This window comes from Lissotriton helveticus, chromosome 4_1 (genome assembly GCF_964261635.1).
Source record: "Lissotriton helveticus chromosome 4_1, aLisHel1.1, whole genome shotgun sequence".
In the NCBI taxonomy this organism is placed as follows: domain Eukaryota; kingdom Metazoa; phylum Chordata; class Amphibia; order Caudata; family Salamandridae; genus Lissotriton; species Lissotriton helveticus.
Window position 1 is genome coordinate 1,212,643,637 of NC_136063.1, and position 13,695 is coordinate 1,212,657,331.

Here is a 13,695-nt window from a genome sequence, read left to right on the forward strand (position 1 = left end):
TTCTATTTCTTCTTTGATAAATTGGTTCCCAAATTAAATAAATATGATTTCTGTATTAAAACCTCAAACTGAAAAGGTACTGTAATTAGCCCACCTTCTTGCAGCTCACAGATGTGCAATATCGGTGTGCGGCCACCATAGCCCTAAATGCTTCACACCGGGTGATGAAAACACCCAGGGAAGGTCCAAACTGGGGACCAGTTTTAGTATTTATTCTCTATACATTTAGTTACATGTCAGGTGAAACCAAACTGCTGCCGGGGCGTTATTACAAACCTGCCCTGTACTACCGCTTGGCGGCAATGATTATAGCTGAAGTTGTTAGAATTATTTGATTACATTTCAAGCAGCTAGACTTTGTCATAAATAAGAGTTCTTTGGTCAACAGCAAGCATAAGGTTACTGTGAACGCATGCAATAAATACAGAGAGAATGAAAAGTGGTTTGTGGTTAACTGGGTGCATTCTGTACAGTATTAGTCATGAAATGTGAACCCCACAGTTATCAGCGCGAGTCCACAACACAATTACAGAGGCCACCGGGACTAGAAGTATTTAGTACAAGAGGGCAATAATCTACAAATAGCCATCAGAAACAATAGTTCGCGGCCGCACCGGAAGTCAGGCAAGGTCGCCTTCTGACGGGGGCGTGGCCGCGTTCGGACCGGAAGAGGAGGCGTAAATCCGTCTTGCGGCCCGGGGCTCCTGTGAGCGGTGGAGAGCCCCGGGGCCGCCAGCAGGAGGTTGCGGAAGTGTTGCGGGGCTCCCTTGACCAAGTGGAAGCCCCGGGAAAGGAGCGTGCTGCGAGTGGAGTCCCCCAAGATTGGCCCGGTAAGTTCCAAAAGGGCTGGGGGGGCCTCAGTGCTCTCGTGTGTGTATGTGTGCGGGGGGTGTCTCTGCATGTATGTATGTGCGTGCGTGCATGGGCGCTCGTGCGTGTGTGTATGCATTGTGCCTGCGTGGGTGTATGTGTGTGTGGGTGTATGTGTGTGTGCGCGCATGCGTGTGTATGGCTGTGTGTGATTGAGAGTGAATGCCAGGCAGGGGATGTGCACGGCGACGTGCGCGCCCTCGAGGAGGAATCTGAGACAGCGAGGCGCGTGGCCGATCGCTGTCTCACATTCCCCCAGACACGCCAGCAAAAGTTGTCTTCGCAGACAAAGCATGCTTCGCATGCTTTTTAGGTCTGCTCGACCTAAAAATGGCAGAGAATAGCAAATATCTCAAGGAGGTTCAAGAAAGCTACTGTGTGAAGAGGAATAGTCGCCATGATACAGGCACACAGGCAATCTGCTATTCAAAAGCTCAATAAACCAACGCAGCGACATACGGTCTAAAGATTGTTGAAAAACTAGGCACAGGCAGTGGTGGTCAGTAAACCAAGCGATTAGTCACTTCCAGGGAGAAGAGATGTATACAATATGTAGGTCTTATTTCTTCAGACTGTCGAAAATAAACAACTGAACCTCCACCCTACAGATAACATCCAAAAACACCAGACGAATCAATTTTTCAGATCTAGATGGGCTACTAATAATGCTTAGTCTTGGTATCAAAAGCATGAATATTTGAAGTAATATCATACTGCATACCTGTCTCAGCTTGGCGGTTCACGGATTTTTTTTTGTTGTAAATATATTTTTATTGCAGGAAACAAATATAATCACATAATAGACACCTGTTCGATGGTTCATATCAAAGTCTGCGGCAGTGGTAGAACATCAATACACGGCCATTCAGCCCACAACCCGGAGGTCGGGCGGCATTTGCATCTGATCCTTAGGAAATAGCTCCACGTTCTATCAGTGTAAAACAGGTGAAAATGAATAGGTCTCTTCTGCTTTTCCAAACAACCCAAAGAAACACCCTTCCCCTCCCAAACAGTCGTACCCCCCAGAGGAGTAGGTCTCAAGTCCCAATATTATAGTTCTCCGATACTTGACGGAAGCAAATGGCGCTCCTCTTCTCTCTTTCCACCTCACCCCTCCCAACCCGTCATCGGTAATTTAGTACACGGTCAAAGAGCGTGTGGTAAGAGATTGAGTCCTTCCTATTGGGAATATCTCGCCAATATTATGCTATTGGGGCCTAGGCAGTTCCTCAGCTATACTATCAGAGTCAGTATGTGTGTCATGGTCGCGCAGGGCCTGCACCAATGTCTCCCAAGCCTGCGCCGCCTCCAGAGCTCGCTCGTCCTGCCGCCGCCTCGCCTGCTGGTATCTCAACGTGCTCTCGCTCCCTGCCCACTTGAGAAGTTCATTGCGCCATTTAGTGCCCGTTGGACCAACCCGCGCCTTCCAATGTCTGGTGATTTCCCGTTTAGCCAGGAGCAACCCTAAGTCGATAAACTTACTAGAAATCTTATTTTTGGGGGTATGTGGGAACCAGTGTAGAATTCCCACTGCCGCATCTATCTGCAAGGATCTTCCAGTTACTTCGGATAGCGTGTCTCCTACAAACAACCAGTAGGAGGTCAGCACGGAGCAGGACCATAGCATGTGAATGAGGTCCGCTCCGAGCGTCCTGCATCTAGGGCAGGCTGCCGTCTCTGAGGCGAAATATTTCTGTAGTTTCTCCGGGGTCAGATAGGCTCTATGCAATATATAGAAGTGGACCAATTGGAATCGAGCACTGCGCGTGCCCTTCCACGCTCGACGCAATAGCTGGGCCCACGTGGTCTCCGGGATATCCTTCCCTATGTCAGTTTCCCAGCGGGTCTTGAGCACCACCAGGGGGGTCAATCTCTCATTAATCATCCTGGAATACAGGCATGACACTGCCCTAACCGTTCCCGCAGACATCATGACGTACCGACACGCCGCTGACAGCTGTGGTTCCTCATGACCAGTTTTCCAGTGCGCCTGGATTGCCCTTGTGACCGCCGCGTGGAGCAAAAAAATCGCCCCGGGGAACGTCGTAGCGGTCCAGAAGTGCCTGAAAAGGTAGTAAAGTCCCGTCCTCATAGAGGTCTCCCAGGAGCTGTATACCCTCCTCCTCCCAAACTCTCAGTTGCGATTAGTCACCGCCATGGGGCAATGCAGTGAGCATTCCCAGCGGGATCTCCGGGGCATAAGGCCGCGCCATTCCCAGTCTGCGGTGCACTCGGTTCCAGCACGACCGTATGGTGCGTTCCTCCTGGGTGCGGTCCTTCAAATCAAGCTTCTGTTGCAGTGCGATATATGATAAGACATGTCTAGGTATGCCACAGCCCTGCGTCTCTTCCGGGCCACGAAACTCCCGCACTACCTCTTGGGTATAGGTCTGCAATTGGGCAGCCAAATAGTACGTTTCAAAATCGGGTACCGCCAACCCCCCTTCCATCTTCGGTCTCAGCAGGGTCATGAGCGCAACTCTGCGGCGGCCCGAGCCCCATAGGAACGCCAATATCAGAGTCCAGATTCTGAAAGCTAGATCGAGGGATCCAGATCGGAAGTGTCCGGAAGTAGTATAAAAGGCGGGGGAGCGCCACCATCTTCAGCAGCGCTATCCGTCCCGCCACCGAAAGGGGTAGGGTGGACCAAAAGGACATGCTACCTTTTAACGCCCGGACGCTTCTGGAGATGTTGCCCTCGAGGGTGTCAGCAGGGTGATGGTAAACGTGCACCCCTAGGTACTTAAAACAAACAGGCTCCCATCTGATCTCCCTGTGAGTGTCCGGCTGAGGTCTATCTCTGCGGACCGGGAACAGGCAAGTTTTAGCCCAGTTTACACGGAGCCCTAACACCTCACCGAAAGCTGTGAGCACTGCATCAGCTCCGGTTAGGGCCGTCCCAGCGTCCTCGAGGAAAAGCAGTAGGTCGTCAGCATATAGGGAAATGTACTGGTGTCCCGACAAGGACTGCAATCCCTTGTAATGGGCCCCCGTACGGATCGATATAGCCAGCGGTTCCACTGCAAGGGCGAATATCAGCGGGGACAGCGAGCAGCCTTGTCGCGTGCCCCGTTCTACGGGGTAGCGCTGAGAAACCAGCGGGCCCGATTTAACCCTAGCCACCACCGAGGCATATAGTACCGTGGTCCATCGCAGGAACCCCTCTCCCAGGCCAAACCGCTCAAGGACCTTGCGGAGGTATATCCACTCCAGGCTGTCGAAGGCCTTCTCTAGGTCAATCGAGAGGATCATGGGATCGGGAGCATCTGCGTAATCTCCCTCCAACAGGCGAAACAAACGGCGGATGTTCATTGTAGTGTTACGCTTGGGAATGAAGACCGCCTGGTCGACATGTACTAGAGAGCCCATATGATCCAGCAGTCGTGCGGCTAATATGCTGCTCAAGATCTTGTAGTCGACTGTGAGCATTGATAGCGGCCTGTAGGACGCTGGCTCTGCGTCTTCCCGATCGGGTTTGAGCAGGGGTATCACCAGGGCCTCCCGATTGGCGGTTCACTGATGCATTGACATCATCGTGCGGTTGCATAGACCATCATAAGGAGGTACAGCCGCTCCTAACTGTTAAAGCCTTTTAAAGTATGCACAAATTGTGATAGCATGGAAGCTTCAATGCGATGCTTGCATTTCAAGATTGAAAAGAGACTGCTCTTTCTTAAACGTGCGCCTGGGAATAGGGTTCCAAAAGACATATCATAAGATCAAGTGGCCCCCCAGAATAACTATACTCAGTCCATACCCTTCTGCCCAACAAAACATTGAAATACTCACTTCTAAAACACAAACTGTCATATAGAATTGTGGGTGCCTAAAGGAAGTACTCCGCTATATTGGCTCTTCTGGGGTTGTCAGAAGCTTTGTTTATTATGCAGAGTCAAGGGTATTGGGGCAGCATTGTCCTAAAAATAAATGACCAAATCAGTATTTTACTGCAAGAAACAAACCTCTCCTCTATGGAAATGTAGGGTGGAAAACTCTGAAACCACAGACTGCAAACTCACAGCGTAATACTACAGAACTGCACTCCACAACAAGACAAGCCCTCGGAGTAGAGGAAGCTGCTAACTATGGGTGTGGTATGACAACAGGAAACACACACAGCACATTAGACCAGCACGTGTATGGAAAGGCGGGGAAGGGAGAAACAGCACAGGAAGCATTTCTGCATGTGGGCTGAATTGTGGGATGCGGTTTTTCCTCAAGAGGCTCACGATGAATAGAAAGCATTTCAGAGAGCTGCTCGTCAGGGTTGTGTACCCAAACCATGCATACAATTATCATGCATGCCTTTAAAACGTGTCAATACCACGCAAATGCCTTTACCCCGCAAAATTTAACCACAAAAACGTACGTGGTAGGTAAATTAAAAGATAGATATGTATTCCTATATTGATCTCCCTATACTCATCCAGCTCTAAACCCTGAATATACCATTGCTACCCAAACATTCTCACCCACCCTAAACACCCTTGCCAAACAAATACCCTTATCCACCCTAAACTCTAAAAATACCCCTTGCACCCAAATTTAAGCTAGTTTGACTGATATGGGGTGTTACCCTGAAAACAGTCCCAGGATGCTTGTTTCCAGTTCAGGAAAGACGTGGCTTGGCAGTTCGGGTTGGACTGTTCGCATGAGGCACAGGGTCAAGAATGATTTGCATATGGCTGAGTCTGAACTGAGGTGGCGGAGTGAGCTAAAGAATGCTGATGGATTCAACCCAGATCTATACACACACATATATATATATATATATATATATATACACACACACATTTGCGTGGTAATGGATGCGTGGTAAAGGAATTGCATGGTTTTGACCGCGTAGTACATGATCGTTTCTCTCATGTCAGTTTTAAAAGAAAGCCTCCACGAGTCATCCAATAGCGTATAAATTACAAACCAGCATTATCCAGCCAATACTAATTAGCATGTTGGAATCTCAATTTGCATGTATATATATATTGGACGAACTTATCTTGTATACAATTAATCTGATGCACATAGCACTACTTGCCATATACTATGATGGAACCTATTTTAATAAAAAAGAATAAGCTTAGAATTGAAACCTAAAATGCCTCGCTAATGAGACTACGTACTGTCATTCAAATGCAGAGAAGGAACATTAAAACCCACAATATTCCATAACTGTAAAGAAGTGTTTTCTATAGTTGATGTTTGTGATGCAGACACTACTTGAACCTGCACACCATCCAACTAATACAACCCTGAAAGCGAGGAACAACTTTACCTTAGAGGTACAAGCACGTGCGCCCCGTGGCAGGAAAAACTAACCAACTGATTGTACATCTGGATGAATGAAGAGCGTGAAGGCGTTGAACAGAAAGTACCAGGAACATGACCCGATCTCTGGCTGCCCGTAGCCTGAAAGGCATCACAGTTCCAATGTGCAAAAAAATAAAAAAGGCATCTGTATGTGGCTGGAAAGCCCATACAAACCCATGAGAGAAAGAAAGAAGCAAAACTAAAACAGATTGTGAGGTTATCAGTATATCACTGCTGTGTAAACTTAAGTTAGACACCCAGTCTAGCGAAATTTTCAAAACTAAGAATCAGCCAATTATCTTTGCCTGAGATTAAAAATGGGGAGCAAACGTAGGGCATGGTTTGCATGGGTGCAGAAATAAAATTGAGCCAGATATTCGCATTGTTTTAGGAAGACAAAATAAAAGGGGTGAAGCGGTTACAAAGTATTAAGAGCATACCTTTTTTAGGTTTCACTTTCGAGACAGCACATGCACAGTTTGTTGCTAGATATTGTTAGCTAGAAGCCCAGCTTGGTAAGGAGACATCACCCAGAGAATCCAAGACCGTTTGCCCTTCGAGGATGGGGTACGAGCGCCTGTCTGCTTTCCAAGATCATTCGCCCTGAGGTCGAGGAGAGCATTGGAGGGAGCAAGGTGCAGTTGAGGGATTCTGGTGAGTGGATCCCTGTAGTGAGGTGTAAGGAGATGGCTGCTGCACCAATCAGGTCATTGCCGGTGTGTAGGGAAAGAGTCGCCAACCCCCATATGCTAAAAGAAGGTCGCCATGAAGTGAGCTGATACCACTGCCGCATAATAACAGGTCAACGCCTGTGTGAAGTCTCAAGTTGGCGATCCAGTATCTCAGGTGGGGCAGCTGTGAAGATTGTTGCTGTATCAATCGGGCTATAGCTCATGTGCAGTATCAAGTCAGCTACTCTGTATGGCAGGTGGGGCCACCACAGAGTTTGCTGCTGTGCCAATAGGGCCAAAGCCCATCCACAGAGGTGGATGGGTGACCCTATATGTCGCGGTGGGGCATCAGGTCAATGCAAGAAGTGTGGTTAGGTCGAGACAACAGTCGACGGAGGAAGGAGGCAGCTGTGGTGACCTGAACGGGCCCAAGCAGTGACTGAAAATCAGCACCAGGATTGGCATGCTCCCCCCCTTAAAACTATGGAAAGGTACCAGAGGAATGTATCAAGCATCGGAGACCTGCATGTAACACTTTTGACTTTAATCGAGAGTCCGAGAGGAACTCGTGAGACTTGGACTACTAGTTTGGCTCAACCTGAATGTCGCATATAGTGTTTGGGGGATAACCACTACCACCAGCTGGAAAAGAGTGGGACTCGCGACCTGCCTATGAAACACGGGAGTCCCGACCTCAAGTCAACTGAGTGCATTGTTTGTGAATGTTTTATTTTACTTTATGGTCATACATAAATACTCTAGGTCTCTTCTCCACAGACCATGTGCTCTCTGAGACATATTTAAAGTTAGTGGGCTACAACTCGCCCCTAGCTTACCATGTGTCTCTTCCATGTCGCACTCATATTCTTCGTTTCCGTTTGTCGTGTCATCCATGCCTCTCCTTGTGTTTGGCCCTCCCCTAGCGAATGGACCAAGTACTTGTGTCCATCCACTTCTCCTGTTTTTGGGGCTACATTTTTAATTGTTCAAGCACTCCATATGAGTGTTTGTGGTTTCTCTTACTCCTTTTCCTTCCTACCTGCCCCATTCGTGTTGCTTCTTTTCCACTTCCACCTCATCCCCATTGCTTCTTTTATGTCTCACCCCCTCTTCCCTGTCTGTTTTTTAATTTACATCCCCTGCGTGTTTTAGTAGTGCATACACGCTTGCTATGTAAGTTCTGTTTCTATTTCTGCTACAATAACAAGCAAATGCCACGGACTCTGTAGTACATGCTGTTTCCCATAACCCCCTGCTTCTCAAAAGCTGTTATAGTTTCCCCTTCGCACTTGAGGGAATCAGCAAGCGGGAGAAATTGCACTCTTCTCCAGGCAGAAGCTGAACTATAGCATAAATCAAACAGAACCGTATACAAAGCCCTAATCAGAAAAAGATTTTAAAGTGATTTTGAAAACTAGGTCCCACTACCCATGAACTCTGTCTGCACTGTCTACTGGCAGCGTTCAAACATATCGCGGGTGTATCTAAAATACATTTAAAAAAGAGGAAGCAGCTTAAACCAGCAATTCTTACCCATGGCATAATGGGCATGCAAATAAACCCTGGAACAGCATTCTCAACACTGCAGTTACGGACGATTAACAAATGAAGCTAATACGCATTGAAAGAATTTTTCAAAATTGCAGTTTTTTTACCTGGAACACAAATTGTATGCAAAGACAAAAAAAATTACACATAATAAATAGGTTTAGAAATCAAAATATCTACATTTAAAACAAGTGCCTTGCATTTGCAACAAGATAATTGAGTTTTTCTATGTGTGCCTGCAATGGGATAAACTAGGTCCCGGGCCGGAAACATCTTTTTTTCACTTTTCAAAACAAATTGACTGCACAGCTATTGATAATAGAGAGGAATGTGCATTTCATCACAATAATGTTCCTACTACCTCACTGCACTGCTGACTCTCCATCTTCATGGCACTGCTGCTCATCCCTAGAAAGTCAAAGGGCTATCCCTGGAAAAGTTTGTGGATAGGAATGCTAACACCCAACTTACAGTATTCCTATCTCATTCACTCACAACATGCACTGAATCTATTGCTCAAATCACTGGTCACGAACTAGATTATAACGTTTACAGTCTTTTTATTAAAAAATAATACTTGTTAAAATTTCATTATAGAATCAATTGAATTCTACTGAAACCATTTAGCATAAAAACATTTCATAATACAAGAAAATCATTTAAAACATAATAAAATTACATTTATACAGCATATTAGAAAAAGAAGGAAAAAAATATTTTATAAATCAGAAATAATCATACAATGAATTGTAAATAAATTGAAAAGAGCATAAACAAAGGAAACCCCCTATTGTAGATAGAGCACCTAATGTTGCTACAGATTGTATGATTCAATAGCCTTTACACAGATTCATTAAGACTTCCAGTATTGCAAGATACAATATATCTAGAGTCTCCTAGGCTTTATTTTAATTCTATTTTAGTAAATTCTACTTTACTGCAATTGATTCTATAATGAAATTTTAACTCGTATTATTTTTTAATAAAAAGACTGTAAACGTTATAATCTAGTTCGTGACCAGTGATTTGAGCAATAGATTCAGTGCATGTTGTGAGTGAATGAGATAGGAATACTGTAAGTTAGGTGTTAGCATTCCTATCCACAAACTTTTCCAGGGATAGCCCTTTGACTTTCTAGTGTCTTAAGTACCCTGTTCCCTGGAACTCGTGGGGTCTTCTCTCATTCTTTACTGCTTCTCATCCCCCCTCCCCATGTGCTACTGCTCCCCTTCTTCAATGCATCGCACTCCATCCCACTCCAATCTATCCTACTCCACCTCACTTCAATCTGCCCCCACCTATCCCATTCCAATCTACCCCATGTACCTCTTCAATCTGCGCTAATCTACCCCATCAAACACTCCAATCCAACAAACTTCACTATTACGGTCTAATCTAAATTACCCCACTCCAATGGACTGCACTTTAATCTACCCCAACCTGCCACACAATATTTCCCACCCTAAACTACCTCAACCTACCCAACTCCAATCTACCCCAGCTCCATCTACCCCAACCTACCAAACTCCAAACTACCCCAGCTCCATCTACCCCAATCTATCGGACTCCAATGAACCCCAAACTATACACCCTTAATCTACCTCACCCATCCTACCCCAACCCAATTTGCCCCGGTCTACTCCACTCCAATCTAGCGCACTCAAACTACATTAGACTACCCAATCTACCTCACATCCGTCTACACTACTCAGTCTACCTCAACAGACTCCAATCTACTATGCCCCAATGTACCTCATCCAACCTACTCTAAAGTACCCCACTCCAGTCCACCCCAACCAACCCCCCTCATTTTACCCCACTCCAATCTAACCATCTCTACCCACACTCCAATCAGCCCCAATCTACCCCGCATCCCCCACAGAGAAGCCTTGGAATGCTCGCCTCAAACTAGCATTGAAAGTCAAGTGCTAAATGAGTACTTAGCTCAGTTACTCAGGAACCATAGATCGGGTCTCAGGACATCAGGCGTAAAATGCCTCAACCGCAAAAAATGGGGCCAGTAACTCCTGCTTACCCAGTGGCTCTATGAACAGTGTTGTGACAGATGCCAAACTGCTTCTCACCCATCAGTAACCTCTAATCAAACCTCTTACTCTACGACACAGCGCCCGACAGTACTTTGAAGAAGGCTACATGCGTATTCAAACAAATGGCTTACCACATCAAACAGTCTACTTCAAGGTCTATATAAAGCCCACGAAAGTATGCACAGCTGCGCTGGTCTAATGTCTTCAAATGACAACCCAAGAGCTATGTATGTTCTAATCATATGTTATGCAACACACGCAGGGAGGTTTACTGTACATTCACATCATCACGACTAACACCATAGCACAACCAGCGATTCTGAAGAGACAAAACAACCAGTGAAAAAACACTGAGTCACGGCAGTGGCACAGTATGGTTAGTATAGCTAGCCTGTGTGTGGGAGTAAATCGAGGCTGGGTGATTATATTTTTATGGATATAGATTAATGTAATGAGCCCAAGTTCTCCTCCCATTAAGTACTCTACCCGATAATAAACACAGCTTTATTTGACCACCACAGTACATAGGTTCCTTAATTGCACAAAAACCTAGACGTTTACACTGATTCCCCAAGCACAAGCTTTTAAATGTGCAGCTGCTGTTAAGGTAGCAAAGCCTAGACTACAAGTAACTCCGACATCCATGCAACTTCCGACAAAGCTCGGCAACAACTACAGTTTAGATGTCTCCAAAATGCAGTGAGCCCATTGCAAAAAAAATATATTAAACTAAATCGCTGGCCCTCTGTACAGTACTCCTTAAGGCAACAGTACAGTACCATCTAAGTCTCTGTGGTAACTGCATCTCAGTGCTGGTTATAGGTTTAAAATAGTATAGCCATAATAATGCGCCTCTAAGGAGTAGAGCACCCCGCATTTCCCAACGGAATGCAAACCAGCCTTCTGTGTAGTGTCAGAAACCTTCCCTCGGTATACGGTGCCACCCACCACGGAGTACCAATGTATCGGCACCGTACATTCCAAAACACACTCCTGAGTTTACAGTGCTCTTTACATTTATAGTCAGTGTGCATGCACAAATACAAGTGTCTTTTAGCCTCCCACAGGGAACCGAGCCCAACAAGTGCACACCCCGGTAGACCACCAATATCCAGCACCATTCTTCAGAGTACTCACACGGCGAGTCTAATGTCGAACTTATCGCCAGAATTGACACTCCACCAGTGCATTACGCATTGCATGTCAGAACATAGTGTGTACATGGCTGATTAATTTTCACTTGGGAACCACCACCTTCGACAGTGCCCGCTGAACTCCTCAGCCGGGCTGGAGTATGCAAGCACCTGCGGGCAGTAGTAGCTTCGGAGCCCCCGCTCCCCCCAGGTCGTACCTGCGTAGAAGCGGATGAGGCAGGCGATGTCGGGCTCCAGCCCCTCGTCCTGCAGCCGGCTCTGCTGGCGGAAGCCCAGGCGCTGCAGGTAGCGGCTCTGCAGGTGCAGGGGCCGCTCGTGCGGCCGCAGGCGGCGGGCCGGCTCCCCGTGCAGTTGCACGTACAGGGCGGGCGGCTCCCCTCCGGGGGCGGCATCCGGGCACAGCTCTTCGGAGGACGAGGAGGCGCTGCCCCCGCCGGGGCCCGGCACGCGCAGGGCTCCCGGGGCCCCCGAGCGGCCCGCCGGCGGCAGCAGGCGCCGCGCCAGCTCCCCGGCCGTGGTGCTGAGGGTGCAGAGCACGGGGCGCGGGGGCGCAGAGGCCGGGGGCCAGGGGGACACGTGCAGGCAGCCGCGGCCCCGCTCCGCCCGCACCCACTCCCGGTCGGCCGGCTGCAGCGCCGCGGAGGTGGAGGAGGGCAGGCTGCGGCCGCGGGAGCCCTCGGAAGGCGTGCCCGGCTCCCGCCGCAGTCGCCGCCGCCTCCGCAGCAAGGAAGAGCCGCCGTCGGGCTGCAGCAGCAGCAGCGGCCGGAGCGGGCTGCCCGGCTCGCCCTCGGTGCCCCCTGGCTCGCGCTCCATGGACGCCCCGCGCGTACTGCCTCCGTCGCGGGGATCTACGTTGGCCTCCCCGGCATCTTCGCCCCTTGCCCGACCCGAGGCCACTACAGCAGCTGTCTCCAGCGCCATCCGCGCGCAGCTCCGCCCCCTGCCTGCCGCGCGACGGGCTCATGAATATTTAATCAAGAGAATAAAAAAATAAATAAATAGCAAGGCACCACTTCTACGGTGCTTCTGCATATTCATACACCGCGTCATAAAGGGGGCGGGGTGGTGCCTTTGCAGAAAAACGTGACTCCGAGTCTAGCTGTTTACCATCCGCCAAAAGGGCTTCTGACGTAAACATAATAGAAGGACTCCCTTTTGACAAGATCGCAGGGCTAGCCACTGGTGTGACGTCACCAGAGCAGCTCACTTTAAACTGCTGCGTAGCTTGTCAGCAGGATGTAAGCAGTAAAAACACTGCATTTCGAACAGGAAGGATACCTAAGAAAACATATGTGCACAACGCAAAACAATTGTGCCATGAAAATTAAGGTACACACATACATTGTTTTGAATTAATAAATGAATGGAGTAATTGTCATCATTTCCGGAAGCGGAAAAGACAATGATTGCCATTTATTTACATATCACCCTCCTTTTAGACTTTTTTGAGAGTATCTTTGCACTCGATTTTACCTAACAGTTACCACTCTAAAATGGCCACTCACGCTCTATTTCCGAGGAAACCTTTCTCCAGTTTAGTCCTTCTTTAGTTTGCATTCTTCACGTCCCTCTACCAAAATGACAAGGCAAATATGGGCGGGGCAACTTCCGTAAAGCAACTACGTTATAGTGTAGGTAGCCCGAGAAGGCGTGGTCATTACATTTCTTTCTCCTAATTGGTTATTGGTGAAATTCCCACACACGCAGGCTGTATTCTTTGTGTTACAAATCAATTTACATCGCAGACCCCAATGTGTACTCGATGACGTCTGTGCTTGCCTATTGTGATGAAGTAGTAATCTCACACCCGAAAAAAGAACTTCAATTCCGTTCAAAGGAAAACAACCGTCAGACGGTGTCACATTGAACGGTTAGAAATAGGCAAGTCACAGTGCGAGGTAGCTGTACAAGAGCAGTGCTCGAGCCTTGAGAGACGGAGAAAAAGTAAATGAACCAGAGCAATACAGTGCAGGATACAAAACAACACCGTATAACACAGAATAACATAGCCCAAAATCTTTGCGGAGACTAGGAATTCTAGAATCTATATCATTTATACATGCCAACATTTTAAAGCAGGCTAGATGGAGATTTAAA

General features: G+C 47.6%; 1 protein-coding gene across 1 annotated transcript in view; it reads right to left on the minus strand.

The window, feature by feature from the left end:
* Nucleotides 1-12,626, minus strand: part of PHLPP1 (PH domain and leucine rich repeat protein phosphatase 1) — a 651,577-nt gene extending 638,951 nt beyond the window's left edge. The window contains exon 1 of the mRNA XM_078687772.1: nt 11,796-12,626. Coding sequence (XP_078543898.1) covers nt 11,796-12,519 — 724 coding nt within the window. The 5' untranslated portion in view covers nt 12,520-12,626. The remainder of the gene's footprint in view (nt 1-11,795) is intronic.
* Nucleotides 12,627-13,695: the final 1,069 nt, after the last annotated feature.